This window comes from Enhydra lutris, unplaced genomic scaffold (assembly GCF_002288905.1).
Source record: "Enhydra lutris kenyoni isolate GAN:26980312 unplaced genomic scaffold, ASM228890v2 scaffoldscaffold4, whole genome shotgun sequence".
NCBI classification, from domain to species: Eukaryota; Metazoa; Chordata; class Mammalia; order Carnivora; family Mustelidae; genus Enhydra; species Enhydra lutris.
Window position 1 is genome coordinate 55,485,648 of NW_019154088.1, and position 15,793 is coordinate 55,501,440.

A 15,793-nucleotide genomic window follows, 5' to 3' on the forward strand; every position below is an offset into this window, starting at 1 on the left:
ATGAAGTCAAGTCACGCTCTGATGATCTGTAGTCCTGAAAGAAAGGGAGCGACCAGATCATGGAGACACAGGGATAAGAGCCAAACCTCCCTTCCCCGCTGCCCCACAATACCCCAGGCTGTTTCCCAGCCATGCATTCTATCAGAAGTGGTAGCAGGAAGGGAGACTGAGACTAGAATAGCACATGTTCAGAACAGGATGATGGCAAGGGACCAGCAGCCCTGAGGCCATTAAGACTGGAGGATACTTTTAGTACAACTAGGTGATCATGGGCTCAAAGGAATGGAATAGACTTTCTCACAAAGATAAACCTTACTAGCACTCATGACTGTAATGTCAACTGAGATCTTCCTGAGAGCCTTGCTCTACGGAGTGCGGCCTGTAGACCTGTAGCATCGGCACTGCACGGGAACTAGTCAGAAGTGCAGTGTCTTGGGCTTCCCTGCAGACAGACCAAATCAGAGCCCTCGTTTTAGCAAGAGCCCCAGGACATCCATGTCCGCATTAAAGTTTGGGAAGCTCTGCTCAACAGATCCCAGGTAGGGAGGGTGTAAGCCTCCCACCCGCTCCCTCAAGCACACACTCCACAGCCTCATTTCCAAGTGATGTTGAATCATTTTTAGAACTTAAGTATTTACTCTGAAACAGTTGTTCATCTTAGTATCGGGTCTGATTTGATTGTTCCTATTAAATGATTTGGCATAACAAAAAGTGTAGAAGATTCTACTTTTCGGCTTGAGGATTACACAAACTGCCGTGGTTTCATAGTGTCATATTGTCACTAACTTGAGTTGCCAGAATGTGTATTTAACTGCAGATCCAAGCTTCTTTCTATCAAATATAAATAGTAATGTTTTCATCAGAGTGCAGTTATAGTTACATAACTGTAGTTGAACAAGTTAATCTCTACCGAAGATTTCTAAACATTTCTTAAAGCTTTATCTAAATTTTGGAAGAACATTCAGTAGAGGTAGCTATTCAGTAGAGGTAAGAATTCTTAGTACTTTTGCTCTATATTTTGGTTTTATAGTAATCCCAGTAATAGATTTATTAGTTGTTTATTTGTATTAAAAGTGATAGTAGCCTGTAATCTGTGGACTTGTCTTGCTTGTATCCTAATTAAATCATAGAATTTGAAGAGGTAACTTCAGTTTTCTTTGCATAGAGAAAATCTCTCCTGGCTTTAGAGAAGGAAGAGGAAGAAGAGAGAAGTAAAACTATAGAAAGTTTGAAGACCGCACTAAGGACAAAGCCAATGAGGTAATTCTTTCCTGGATAGCATGTATTACTTCTCTCTCTCTCTCTCTCTTTTTCTTCTTCTGCCCTTTCTTTCTCCCTTCTTTCCTACCCTCCTTTTTTCTTTTTTCTGCAATAGCCAAACTTTCAAGGAAGTCTTAAAAACCTTCGGTTGAATCATGGGTGAAATATTTTAATCATGGAACATTCAATACATGATTTTCTTCAATTAAAAGATATGCAGACAGCTGTTAAGATGACATAAATTTAAAAAGACAGAGACTAGCAAGTGTTGGTGCAGATGTGAAGAAATCACAGCCCTTGTACATTGCTGGTGGGAATGTAAAATGGTGCAGCCACTTCAGAAAACAGTTGGACAGTTTCTCAGAATGTTAAACATAGTGTTGCCCTATCACCTGTCAATTCTACTCCTCGATATATAGCTGAGGGAACAGGAATGTTCATGTTAACAGTATTCATAATGACCAAAAAGTAGAAACAACCCAAATTCTATCAGCTGATGAATGGGTAAATAGAAGGTGATATATCCATACAATGAATTATTATTCAGCTGTAGAAAGGAATAGACTATTGATACATGCTACAACATGGACGAGCCTTGAAGTTATTTATGCAGAGTGAAAGAAGCCAGATGAAAAAGGAAAGCATATTACATGATTCCATTTCTGTGAAACGTCCAGAAGACACCAATCCATACAGAAAGAAAGACCAAACCATTCAGAGAGAAAAATTAGTGGTTTCTTAGGGTTGGGGAGAAGGGGAGATGCTCCTTCGGGGATGACTAGAGTGTTCTGAAGTCAGATGATGTCAGTGGTTGCACAGCTCTGTGAATATCACTGAATTATACATTTGAAAGTATGAATTTTATGGCATGTGAGTTATGTCTCAATGAAACTATTACTTAAAAATATGGGCAGTCAGCCTCCACTTGTGTATCTCTCACATCTTCATTTTCCATTAGTCTTTAAGGTTTGGTGGAATGTTGGATTCCTTATAGGTACATTTCATTACCATGCGAGCTGTGAATGAAGCCACTTGATTTAACCAGCTGGGCTATATCTGCGTTGTGTCACTGCATGAGATGGCTGGAAAATAAAGATTTCCTTTTCTTTATTTGACTGTAAAATGCTAACTAAGAAAAATATATTGATTTATCAAAAATCCTATGCAGTTGTATGATAAAGGTTTTGTACCAATCCTAACTACATCAGTATTTTCCTATTTGTGTGTGTGTTTGCATTCTCAGATGTTAATAGGTATCCAAAACTAAGTAAGTTTGGAAATTTCTGGAGTAGTCATATAAACAAGTTATGTTATTTCGAAAATTTTCAGAGTTTCACGTGTATGTGTGCATCGTGAATTTTTCTCATCAGCTTACAGTAAATAAATGCCATGGGTATCAATTAATGTGCAGTAACAAAGGCTCACTTTTGTTTTATTTTAGCAGTTTATTTATTTAGTTTTTTAAGTAGGCTCCAGGCTCATCATGGGGCTTAAACTCATGACACTAAAATCAAAAGTCACATGCTCTGTGGACTGAGCCAGCCAGCTGCCCTTTATTTGTTTTATATATAGGCATTCCCATAGCATGTCCTACAAAAGAAGGGTTTTGCTACAAAATGTTAGTAATATAGATTATCATTTGACAAGCAAATATCCTGGAGCTTAAGGATGTTCTTTGACTTTCATTGATATGGGTCACTGGTTAACATAAAGGTGTTTAAGAAGTTATAATAACACAGGACTTTTTTTTTTTAAAGATTTTATTTATTCACTTGACAGACAGAGGTCACAAGTAGGCAGAGAGGCAGGCAGAGAGAGAGAGAGAGGAGAAAGCAGGCTCCCCGCTGAGCGGATAGCCCAATGCGGGGCTCGATCCCAGGTCCCTGGGATCATGACCTGAGCCAAAGGCAGAGGCTTTAACCTCCTGAGCTACCCAAGCGCCCCTTAACACAGGACTTTAAGACCACATATTCTGAGTGTCTTCTTGTTCTTGATTTACTGTGGCTCTATGATCCATTCATTGGTTTTGTTTCTTGTATCGGTTGAGATCTGTTTATCTCAAACAGAGATTATTTCACATATCTGGTAGAGCTGACCATTGGGTTTGTGCTGAGGAAGGGGTCAGGAATTCAGAAGACTTTATTCATGAGGTCTTTGATACTGCAGGAACTACATCTTCCTTTCTCCCGTCCGGGCAAAACTTTTCCAGTAAGGGCTATTAGAAAATTGCAAAGAGACCTAAGTCTGATCCATTTTAACCTTCTTCTCCTGCCAGGTTTGTAACCAGATTTATCGACTTGGATGGCCTGTCATGTATTCTCAACTTTCTAAAGACCATGGACTACGAGACCTCAGAGTCTCGAATACATACCTCTCTCATTGGATGTATAAAGGCGCTAATGAACAACTCTCAAGGTCGAGCTCATGTCCTGGCCCACTCTGAGAGTATTAATGTGATTGCTCAGAGTCTGAGCACAGAGAACATTAAAACGAAGGTGGCCGTGCTGGAAATCTTGGGCGCCGTGTGCCTGGTTCCTGGGGGCCACAAGAAGGTTCTGCAGGCCATGCTGCACTACCAGAAGTACGCCAGCGAAAGAACCCGCTTTCAGGTGGGCACGCTCGCTCTTCACTTTGTCATCCACCCCGACTGACGGGTGCTTTCCTGGCCCTGAAGGGGATCATCACTTAAGATTCCCCTCTGTGGTGATGACTCAAGTGTTTCCTTCCTCTTGGGTTTTAGTACCAGAGTAGAATATGCTTTCAGCCGTTGATCAGCCTGGGATTTTAGACTTATTGAATTTGAAAATGTGGCCCTGCTTCCTACAACACATCTTTTGAATCCACTAAATGCAGTGTTCCCTGAAATTTCACAGGTTACCATTCCTGATTTAGTATCAGTATAAATAGCGAGATTATGTCACCGTATTTATACTCAAATATAAAAAGCAAGCCAAGTCAAAAGCAGTCTTTTGTACTTTGCGTGCATGTATAAATGGACATAGGTGATGTAGGAATTTTGAAAGTAGAGTGTTTTGAACATATTTTAAGAAAAATAAAAGGTGGCTTTTCTATAGATCCATGTGATTCTGAGTAAACACAAGATTTAAAACATTTACTTCTGAGTATAAAAATCAATAAAATGAGTGTAAGATTAGTAATGATTCCATCCTTTGTTTTTATGTTTGTATTCTTGGTAGACATTAATTAACGACTTGGATAAAAGCACAGGGCGGTATCGAGATGAAGTGAGTCTCAAGACTGCCATCATGTCCTTCATCAATGCAGTGCTGAGCCAAGGTGCAGGAGTGGTAAGAACCTTCCATACTACTCTTGAAAGCATGCATTATTAAAGAATAATCTTCTTAAAAAGGTTTTTGTGAGTCCAAAAAGCATAAATATGTGTTTTATCACCCTTTCACTTTCAGGAAAGTTTGGACTTTAGACTTCATCTGCGCTATGAATTTCTGATGTTAGGAATTCAACCTGTAATAGATAAATTAAGGGAACATGAAAATTCAACATTAGATCGGTAAGTCAGATTGGTATCATCTGCGATAGCTCATGCTTTTTTCCTTGTACGTAGTGCCTGTGACTTGCATGTGGCCTTTCTGTAACATAAGGAGTTGGCTCCCAAATATTAGCTCAATGAACGGTGCTTTTGTGTTAAGACTTTGTCAGTGAAAGAAGTAAGACATTGTATAGAGAACTTAATGCGGGACGTGGCATCAGACTGAATCCACGTCCTCGTCCTACCTCCTAACTTGCTATGTATTCTGGTCAAGGTGGTCAATTTTTCTGAATCTTACTGGTTGGTTCCCCCCCACCAAGAAATAGTGATAATAATGATGACCACTATCTTTTGTGGGCTGTTATGAAGATTGGCTATAAGACATGGAATCTCTTGGCACCATGAGAGGCATTCTGTGAATGTGAATTTTCACTCTCTTGTTCATTTGCTCTTGTTTGTAATCATTTCACTATTTCTAAGCTATCCCACTAGCTAGCTCTCAGACCTTTCTTTCTACTTCCTTCTACTTCCTCATTCATGCACTCTGAACATGCTCTTCTCCTTGGTAGTCTATGACCATGTCAAAATACTTTTGCCTCAGGGCCTTTGCACTTGCTATTTTCTCAGCATTAAAAGATCTTACCACGGATGTCTAAATTGCTTATTCCCTTCTTCCCTTCAGAGAGAGCTTTATCAGCAGTGTGTGTACACAACTCACATCACCTCCCATCATTCTCTTTTCCCTTTACCCTGATGTACTTGTCTTCATAGAACTTATCCTCAGTGTCTAAAATACATAATAGGGGTTCAGTAAATACTTGAATGAATAAGTGAATGGCATGAGTATTTCTTTGATGGTCTTAATTCTTCAGTCAGGCAAGTGTAGATATATGGACTTATTTTTCTTTCTTTCTTTCTTTCTTTGTAAGATTTTATTTATTTATTTGGCAGAGAGAGAGAGACAGAGATCACAAGTAGGCAGGCAGAGAGAGACGGGGAAGCAGGCTCCCCACTGAGCAGAGAGCCTGATGTGGGGCTCGATCCCAGGACCCTGAGATCACGATCAAAGCCGGAGGCAGAGGCTTAACCCACTGAGCCACCCAGGCGCCCCCAGACTTATTTTTCCATAAGGGAGTCTGTGAGCAGAATCTGGACTTGTTTTTGGATTTGATAAATATTTATCGTCTACTATATACCAGCCATTCTAGGTTTTTAGGTTTGTCTCTTATTGTGATCTCATTTCAGTCAGAGTATGTCTTTTTCCTTTTAACAGTTAAGTAAAGGCATCCAAATTTTGTTGTCTTATTTCTTTTAGAGAAATCTATGAATATTCAGGAAAGGCCTTCGTATTAACGTCCTAATTCCCATGTGCTTGTGTTTGTAGGATGTTCTACTTTTAATAGCTTCTCTTTTATTGGATTTCAGACATTTAGATTTTTTTGAAATGCTCCGAAATGAAGATGAACTAGAATTTGCCAAAAGATTTGAACTGGTAGGTATGCTCACGATTATTCTGATTTAATTCATCAGCTCCTAGAATTTCCCTATTGTGTGTTGAGTGGACAAGGACTGGGTATAACCTGCTGCCCACGTGGTAGGATTAGCTGGTTGCCTTGGATTTGCTTACCTTGCTTTGCAGATATTGAGGATATCGGCTATTTGACTTAGATTTCTTTTTCATATGGAATAGGTTCACATAGACACAAAAAGTGCGACTCAGATGTTTGAACTGACCAGGAAGAGGCTGACCCATAGCGAAGCTTACCCTCACTTCATGTCCATCCTGCACCACTGCCTCCAAATGCCTTGTGAGTGTGTTTGCGACTTACATGTGTGTTTTCCGAGTGTTTGGACATCATCCAAAGGGCCCTGTCTTCTGAGCAGTACTGATTAGGTCGGGTGCACACCAGGGATTCCATACCTTGGTTTTGTGACAGTCCAGATGGTTTTGTGACAGTCCAGAGTGTCTCCACACAGCTCCAGTGGTGAGCTGTGTCTTGTGACATTCCAAAACTGAAGGGAATTATAACCTAGTTTGGTTTTAAAAATAAATATATGCCTCACAACACATTTCGAAAAGGCTAGAAAGTGCCTCTCAATCACATAAGTGATTACTGCATGTCAGAATTCCAGAAACTTTGGGAAGTGCTGGTGCAGATGTAAACATCTCTGATTCTGTGGCCCTGGCGAGTGACCACTATTGAAAAATATTCATCCTAATTTAGAAACAACTTGAAGTATTTTTCCACCATTCTTTTCTTTTTTAGATAAGAGAAGTGGCAACACCGTTCAGTACTGGCTACTACTAGATAGAATTATACAGCAAATAGTTATTCAAAATGACAAAGGACAGGACCCCGACACCACACCTTTGGAAAACTTTAACATTAAGAATGTCGTGCGAATGTAAGTTTCTTATTTTGCGGTCTATGAGATAATAGTCACCATGTAAGACATTTATTTTTTCCCTACTTTAAAATAGCAGCTGGGGGAACTGAAATGTTCTAGACGTCAAATATGAGTATATATATCTATATCTATATATACAGATATATATATGTAATATATCTGAGTAACATCCGGGTTTAAATGGGTTTCAAGCATACTGAGGGCTTTCTGTGCAGTGAACTATTTTTGTACCTAGAGAGCATGTATTTTGGCAGTGGCCTTTTATGTTTTTTGTAATGAATACTCCTTTAACTATTATACAGGTTGGTTAATGAAAATGAAGTTAAACAGTGGAAAGAACAAGCAGAAAAGATGAGAAAAGGTAAATAATGAGGCCCCGACAAGAGAAGAGGCCGTGTTACTGGTTAATTGGGCAGCTCTACCCTCTGTATATTTTAGAAATTTGTGTTAATACTTCTTCCTGACTTTAGTGCATCAAACAGTCTTTCCTTTTTCCATGTCTTAGGGGCATTTTTGCCCTGTTTTCTCTTGAATCGAGCTATTTTAGTTGTCATGCTGATTGCCAAGTATTTTATCCTTTTATTATAATTATGTAAATTTTTTTGGAAGAGCTTGTAGCATTTGGTGTTTGGTATTCATTGATTCAAATTTTCTTAGCTACTGCTCCTTCCAGCCCTCCCTGCCCCGCCCCATAACTGTTCGTTAAGTCACACTAGGTTTTAAGAAATGTAATAAAGAACAGCAGGAATGACCCAGAATTTTAAAAGGGAAACCCAGGCCACTTGGTTTCAGCAGCCCCATTCGCCATGTGACCTTAATTTGGTACCAGTTATAAAAAGAAAAATCATGTAGAAAACCACTGACCGTAGTAGATACATACATTATGAGACTTTCACAGACCAGCTCTTGGTGAGTATTTGAATATGTCTTTGGTATTAACACTCAGCATCAAATGCCAGGAGGGTCGTTTGTGCCTATTGCCGTGCCAGCACAGAGAAGGGATATAAGTTGCCCCACTTCCTTCAGAATACAACAACTGAAGTTGGCCCTTTTGTAAAAACAGTCCTGTTCCTGGCCTCTGCTCTTTCACTATGCTGGTTAACTGACTTCCTTTTCCTGGTCCAAGTTATTTAGCCACAGCCAGCAAAACACAATAGCACTCACCCCGATATTTAGTGTGTTGAAAAGAGGGTCCAAGAGATGCCAAAGCATTTCCTTTTCCCTCATCACATTTGTCCTTTTCCATTGAGCAGAAAAGCAGAGCCACCACTGCTAGCAGGAAATACCATGTGTGAAGTACATTTATATTACAGGTTCCTCACGTAAGGAACATTGCTCTCACATAAGCAAGGTTGCCACATACATTTTTTATTAATAGATTCCAGAAACTGTTATAGAAAGAAGAGAAACACTAACTAAGAGGTTGGGGTGAAGAGAGATTATACCAAAGAGAAGATGATCGGTGGGGGGACCTCTAGGGGTGCCCTCTAGAGCATGGGGATTCAAGGGTGCAAGCTGAGGAGAGTATGTAGGACCGAAGCTTTGGAGTCATTCATTTGTTCCGTGGATGCTTGTCTAATGCCTGTATGTATCAGGCACTGCGCTGGGCTCTGGGTGCGTGCGCAGGCAGTGATGTCCTCTTCTCCACTCTTCTTCCTCTGTGAGATGCAGATTACACCCAGCTCACAGAGCTGTTACAAAGATTAAATGACAAAGCAAATAAAGAGGCTCTAATGTAATGCCTGGCACATACAGTTGCACAGTAAACAATAGGGACTGCGGTAGGATTCTCCCCGCTTAGGTGGTACAAGAGATAATGACCAAGGTCAGTGAGGTCACAGGGAGAGTGTTAAAAAAGGAGGTACTGTAGATAAAATTAATTCTTTTCTGAAAGCTTCAGGTAGCAAGGATGTATTAAAGAGGGCATACTTTGATGAATTGGAGGGTGGAGGCTGTGAGGAGACGGGAAGTTCTCTGGACCTGGAAGGTGGAAATAACTTTGTGTCCTTTGTGGAAAGAAGCCTTTTGGCAGCAGCTTCCCAGACATGGTATTATATCCAAGTCATCTGATGGGACTTTGAAAACCAATTCCTAAGCCCTGTCCCCCCAACCATAGAACAGACTCCCAAAACGTTAAAATCTCTCAGGTGGTTCTGACGCACAGCTGGATTTGTCAAAGCTTCATGACCAGTGATCAGAGGCAAGTCTTACAATTGTGGAAGAGGAATGAAGTGGAGGTAGAAGAGGAGACTGGGGTGCAGTGAGGTCATTTTTAGACACATCTCGGAGGAAGTCAGGGGCACACTCCGCAGAGTGGCAGAAGCGGACTGGTGGTTATCTTGACTCCAAGGCTTTCTAGTGGCTTGACCTCTTCTCTGTGAACTGAGTTGGGAGGACTCAGAAAGTAAGAGACAGAGAAAGCAAGAATTTAAATGTGTTACCAGATTCAGAAATAGAGACCAATTCTGTGTAGCTCTGCCCCAGTGGATTATATCTCTAGTGGGTTTACTAAATAAAAGGAGTAGGAATCGGGGCCAAGTATTTGAAATAAAAATCTGCAGCCTAAACTTCATTAGTCTTTCTTCCCAAAGCCCCTCACTCCTTTGAGGGTTGGAGTCAGCAGGCATATTGGCAATGTAAATAAGCATTAGGCTAAATTGGATGCCTTATTCCATTAGAGCAGGATTGGAAGTCAGTAAAACTACAGCGGACACCTAATAGTTCTCTCCCCAGATAATGGTGATTCTCACACTCTGCCCTTCAGGTTTTTAATGCTGAGATGATAACATTCTCTTTCACAAGTTTTAAGAATTATTTGTCAGAAGCATGAAATACTTCAAGTCCAAGTAGCCTTCTGAGAGGAGAACGGGAGAAGGGACTCCGTGTTGGGACAGACATGGTCTGACATCAGCATGTCCTCACAGAGCAAGATCTTCCCTTTCAGCCCTGTGCTCGTTGGACATGAGCCAGCAACCTGGCTAATAAACAGTGGCTTCTCTGGTTCTCATTTCTAATTTGTGAAAAGAGGCCCTTTTAATATTCGTTTTCCCTAGAGTGATTAAAGGGCCATTTTTATGACAGGATCCTGAAGTATGTACCAACCAGGCCCCATTCTCCTCCGCAAATAGGTGCTCACACTTTAGGGTCTCTTCTGTAGCTAATAATGTTTGTCTAAGGACCCCTCCAAGTACTAACACCACTGAGTCTGCGAGCTGCTCCCTTTGATGGAGAAGAGGAATAATATTTACCTAATAAAGAGCCTCAACAATCATCCGCAGCCAATTTTCTGTTTAGAGAAAGCGCTTCCACTTTGAAGAGTCCCCTGTTTTCATGTCCCGTTGTTTTCTGGTGCAGAGCACAATGAATTACAACAGAAATTGGAAAAGAAGGAGCGCGAGTGTGATGCCAAGACCCAAGAGAAGGAAGAGATGATGCAGACCTTAAATAAAATGAAAGAGAAACTTGAAAAGGAGACTAGCGAGCATAAGCAAGTCAAGCAGCAGGTGGCGGATCTCACAGCACAGCTCCATGAGCTCAGCAGGGTGAGTGCAGTGAGGCCGGGCGGTGGGCTGAGGCCGCACTTACCCTGGAGACCCTCACCTTAGGCGGACAGCTTCTGCCTGGAGGATAAATCCCAGTGATTTATCACCGGGGTCGGAAGACTCGCTGCCTCCGCTATCCTGTGGGTTAGGCAGCAGAGGTGACGTGAGGGTGTGCGTTTCTAATACAGGTCCTCTCATCAGAGCAGAGGGACTCACACTGACTTCTCGAAATGAAAACTGATTTTTTGAAAACCATACCATGATGCTACAAGAAGCAAGACGTATGTGAATGAGCGCTTTACAAATTAGCCCTGAGGTTCCAGATACAAAGGGCTGACTCAGTTGTCCCTGAAGAGCCTAACGCCCATTTGATTTACTGCCCCTGCAAACCCATCTTCTCAGAAGTGTGGATTTCTCTATAACATACATTTTAGGCAAAGTTTCAGACTCTCAGAATCACCCGATGAATTTACTTCTTCCGCTGACCTTTTGTCTTTTTTTTTTTTTTTTACCTTTTCAGAGAGCCGTCTGTGCTTCAATCCCAGGCGGACCCTCACCTGGAGCCCCAGGGGGGCCCTTTCCTTCCTCTGTACCAGGGTCCCTCGTTCCGCCCCCACCACCTCCACCCCTGCCAGGTGTAATGCTTCCACCTCCGCCCCCTCCCCTTCCTCCAGGCGGCCCTCCCCCTCCCCCGGGGCCACCTCCCTTAGGAGGGATCCTGCCACCTCCTGGTGCTCCACTGGGGCTGGCACTCAAGAAGAAAAACATTCCGCAGCCCACAAATGCCCTGAAATCCTTCAACTGGTCTAAGCTGCCTGAGGTAAGCCCTCTGTTCTAATTTTCCCTCTAAGGGATAGCATTAGCAGCTCACAGTGTCGTGTCCGCAAAAGGAAACAGTCCTGACCGTTAACTGATTTCATTTTCTAGTATGGACTTGGGTTCTCGCTAGCTCAGATATTTACGTGATAAAACTGGACTAAATGGCATGTTGTCTGAAGCCAGCCCACTTTGAGCATCTGGTAAAATGAGAAATTGGGGATAGTAGCATTTTGAAAAAAAAAAAAAAAAAAACTGTGTCTATTCTTTTTGTGTATTAACTATAACTCTAGCACTTATTAACATGTTGTTTGCAGAATAAACTAGAAGGAACAGTATGGACTGAAATTGATGATACAAAAGTCTTCAAAATTCTAGATCTTGAAGACCTGGAAAGAACATTCTCTGCCTACCAAAGACAGCAGGTAACAACACGTACTCTCCAAGATGCTAAAAGAATAAAAAAAAATCATCCTTGTGCCTGGTCCCTGGGCCATCTGTCACCCCATGATGTAATAGGCATCTTAGTTCTAGGCTGTTGGGTCTACCCTGGTATGTTCCTGCCAAGCAGCATGGTGTGTGTGTGTCCACATATGTGTCTAGGTGCCTGTCAGTTGTGTGTGTGAACATGTTGAAACTCATCCCCTGGTGTGTGTTCAAGACCTTATCTCCTTTGGTGGAGGCAGTTCTTAATACTTGTTATTATTATCACTTGTACTTAGTCCAGAAGGGTCACCAGGAGAAAATAGTACTAGGAGAGCTACCTAACTTGTATTGTCCCCTCACGAGGTGTGTTTCTCAAGCCATTTTAGTATATCTGGCTTTTAAATATATGTATCAAGTGGTTATTATCAGAAGTGGACTGCTCTGAAGTAGGTGGAACTTTTAGAAGTGCAGAAGTTTGTAAATAACTCTAACTTGGCAGCTAGCTAGAACCTTGGAGAAGAATTCTGACTGTATGTCATGAACCAGATAGACTCAGAAGTGGGGCTGGGAAGGTGGAGCTAGTTGGTAGATGGTATTCATAGAGGGGACCAGAGAAGCTTCTGAAACATGAGCAAAGCATTTGTGATACTAGTGAGAATACTAGTGGTACATGGTGCTTGCTGGCTGGCTGTGTCGATGTGACCAGGTAGCAAGCATGATGCCGTAAGCCCCAGTCCCATCTGGTGGTACCTCTTACTCCTAGAGATGGCATCTTAGTAGATCCTCCTAACAGAAGACCAGAAGAGGTCACAGCAAGGTGGCTGGGTACAAAGAATTTCAGAAGAACAAGGAACAAGTGGAGTAGGGTCCCAGTCAGACACCTGGGAAGGGCTACATTGTGTCCTGGAGCATGAGCAGGAAGATTCTTCAGGGTGACCAAAGAGATTCTGCGGAGAGCAGAACAGGTCTTGCTAGGAACGCACAGATGGCAGGCATCTGCACAGGGGCTTTCCTTGGGCTTTGCTGGGAGGTCTTTAATGCCTGTAGGAATCATGCCCAGGCAGGGTGGGGGGCATCCTCAGACAAGCTGTGCACTTCCTAGTCTGCTTAGGCGGGGCCTGGTTCCCACGGAAAAGTGTCTCAGAACAGAACAAGCAAGCATCAGGAGAAGATGGGCTGAGTCTGGGGAGAAGAAAAGCTGACACATTTTTATTTCAAAACCTTTGATGCATCTGAACTTGAAAAGGTAGTGTATGCCTTTTAGTCAGACTATTTCACCGAGAGGGAAAGCTTCTCTGTAGTGCATTTTATGCTATGCCAGTAGAATATAAAAATGCAGATGGTTGTCTGTTATGGTAGCATGACCCTGAAACAGGAGCCCTCAGCTGGGACCTCCCTCCCTCCCCCATAAGTATGAAGCAGTTGTACACACAAAATAAAGGAAAACAAAGAAAAAAACGATAAGACATGCCCAGTAGCTTTCAAAGGACAACCGAAGGGTATGTTTTCGGGCCCTCGTATGGCAGGTGCTTGGATCAGGCTTGTTCCTGATTGGCTGAGATGGGCCTCCTCTCTCTGGCTCTCTCTGCTGACCCAGGAAGGTGTTCTCTGGGTGACATTTTAGCAAATTTCCTGTTAGATTCAAATGATCTTCTGACCCATTGCACATCCAATTGATTTCCCACTTCAGTTTTAGTCAGTATTACTGGCCCATTCTGGATGCCTAAGATGAAGGTTTGGGAATTCAGAAAAGTAAATTAAAGGAAGGGAAAACAGCAGTTATTCCAAATGCTGCTGTTCAAGTCTGAGCATGTAGGCTGCACTTATTATGAGAGCAGGTGGTTAGAAGACCCAAGTTTGCAAGACTTGTCATTAACAGGCTTTCAACAGAAGGTGCAGAAGGATGCCGCCAAAGTGCTCTGGGACAAATACATGGACAGTTCTCAAGAGCTCTGGGAGATGGGGTTGTAGAAAGCCTAGCAGTTGGGTAATTGTCTCCTAGCAACCAGTTGCTGTTTAAGTAATCAGTAGTCATTCCTGTCAGTATAGACCAGAACATTTCAGTTGTACTTAACACTAAGTAGACTGGTAAGTAGAATCATTTGTGACATTTTCAATAGCACTTCCTGGAAAAAAAATTTCAACACACTTGGCTCAGCTTAATTGAAGTATGTTTCCCCTCTTGGTGCAAGAATTTGAGATGAGATTTTTAAACCATAGATATATTTCCCAAATGAAGGTAATTCGAGCCATTTTATTGAGTTTATTACATGTTGAGAGACCAAAAAAAAAATCTAACAATGCAGACATTCTAGTAGAAATATGTAGGACAGAGTAAAGGAAATGGGGTATCTGTCATTGTGTGTTCCCTAGTCTCCTATCTAATGGCAATGTCTAAGACCCGTGGATTTTCATTTTAATCTTGGCAGTGCACTATGTAATTATCATCACACTTGAACTGCTCTCTTTTCCACTCCCAAGTGAATATTGGGAGCCTATTTTTTTCTATGGTATCTCCTCTTTCTTCTCTCCAGTTATAAAACCCTGGTCAGATTGCCTGAACTTCAGCCAGTTGCTTGAGCAAGTCAGTTTCTCAGGCAGAAGAACACTTGAATGCCATTACTTGCATGCCTGTAACAAGAACACTACATAGAGTAAGATTTTGAACAAAATCTCAAATATGAGATTAGTATAATTTAGGTGAACACTGATTTTTGATATTTAGGAGAAATTTTATATATGTACACATACACAAAAAATGCCCAATTGATCTGAGAAATATTTTATCATTAAAATCAAAATGTATTTATAATGTCTGCTTTGTATATGAAATACTTCAAAGGTTACAGATGTATTAAAGTGTTACACAGGTGTATGAAGCAACTTGCCACATAAAAGCAAAGCGGAGGACAATCTGCAAACAACCATAATATAGACTAAAAATGACAATATTAAGTATCTATTACATTTTTGGTTCTGAATACGAAATACATAGTTCCAGTCTCATCAACCCCAAAATTTAATTCTTGAGGCACTCTTATACTTACTTTTTTATTTAACCCTCATGCCAGCTCTATGAGGTATTATTCCTATCTCACCAATAAGTAGAAATAGGGCTTAGTTTATATTCAGTGTCTGAACAGGTGGCACAGCCAGGTTACAAAGTGGCGTAAATTCTCAGTTTCACTTGGTTCTTACTCAGTGCTCTTGTTGGTGATGAAAGTCAGGCTTTGTAAAGGATTGTCTGTAATTGCAGTTTTAAGAATAAGACCATTTCTATTCAGGATTTTTTTTTTTTCCACTGTGGATAGCAAAGGTGTGCAGAGCTGATTATGTAGGCTTATGTGCCCCATGAAATGGAATAGCAGGCAGTTATTCCCCTGCTTACATTCCAGAAGTTCATTTGAAAATCAATTTCTTGAACCTCAGAACCTTATTTTCTCATTGAAACTGTATTATGTGTGATTTCCAGGCCAACCACAAAAGACTTATTTTAATACATAATGTGCATTGCATAGTCGTACTGTTTCAGATAGAGTTAAACAATATTCATTTTGGTTTTGTGGGAAATTTTCCTGTTGAGATGTTATAAATTCATTCTCCCTATCTGTGGAGTTGGGTAGAGGAAAGTGAATGTCCCATTTACCTAAAGGGAGTCATATCTTTGTAGCAATAAATTAACAGCTCGTATCTCCATTCCTTCTCAGTTCTTTGCCTGAGGACACTCCTTTAGCAGCATGTAGTATAACATATGAAAGCCTCTCTGCTCTGATTTAGGGAACAAAGGATAACTATTATCCCAAGCTCCTGAATCTGACCTCTCCTGCTAATA

General features: G+C 41.3%; 1 protein-coding gene across 3 annotated transcripts in view; it reads left to right on the top strand.

Moving 5' to 3' along the window:
• LOC111140235 (dishevelled associated activator of morphogenesis 1) overlaps positions 1 to 15,793 on the top strand; it is a 96,742-nt gene that overhangs the window by 47,558 nt on the left and 33,391 nt on the right. For 2 of the 3 annotated variants that reach the window (XM_022492564.1, XM_022492568.1), the window contains exons 4-14: positions 1,166 to 1,260; positions 3,536 to 3,869; positions 4,458 to 4,568; positions 4,686 to 4,789; positions 6,194 to 6,260; positions 6,459 to 6,576; positions 7,036 to 7,174; positions 7,480 to 7,538; positions 10,532 to 10,723; positions 11,265 to 11,539; positions 11,853 to 11,960. In XM_022492564.1, the coding sequence (XP_022348272.1) occupies positions 1,166 to 1,260; positions 3,536 to 3,869; positions 4,458 to 4,568; positions 4,686 to 4,789; positions 6,194 to 6,260; positions 6,459 to 6,576; positions 7,036 to 7,174; positions 7,480 to 7,538; positions 10,532 to 10,723; positions 11,265 to 11,539; positions 11,853 to 11,960 (1,602 nt within the window). Of the gene's footprint in view, positions 1 to 1,165; positions 1,261 to 3,535; positions 3,870 to 4,457; positions 4,569 to 4,685; positions 4,790 to 6,193; positions 6,261 to 6,458; positions 6,577 to 7,035; positions 7,175 to 7,479; positions 7,539 to 10,531; positions 10,724 to 11,239; positions 11,540 to 11,852; positions 11,961 to 15,793 lie in introns of all 3 variants that reach the window. The other variant, XM_022492561.1, reaches the window with a different exon arrangement.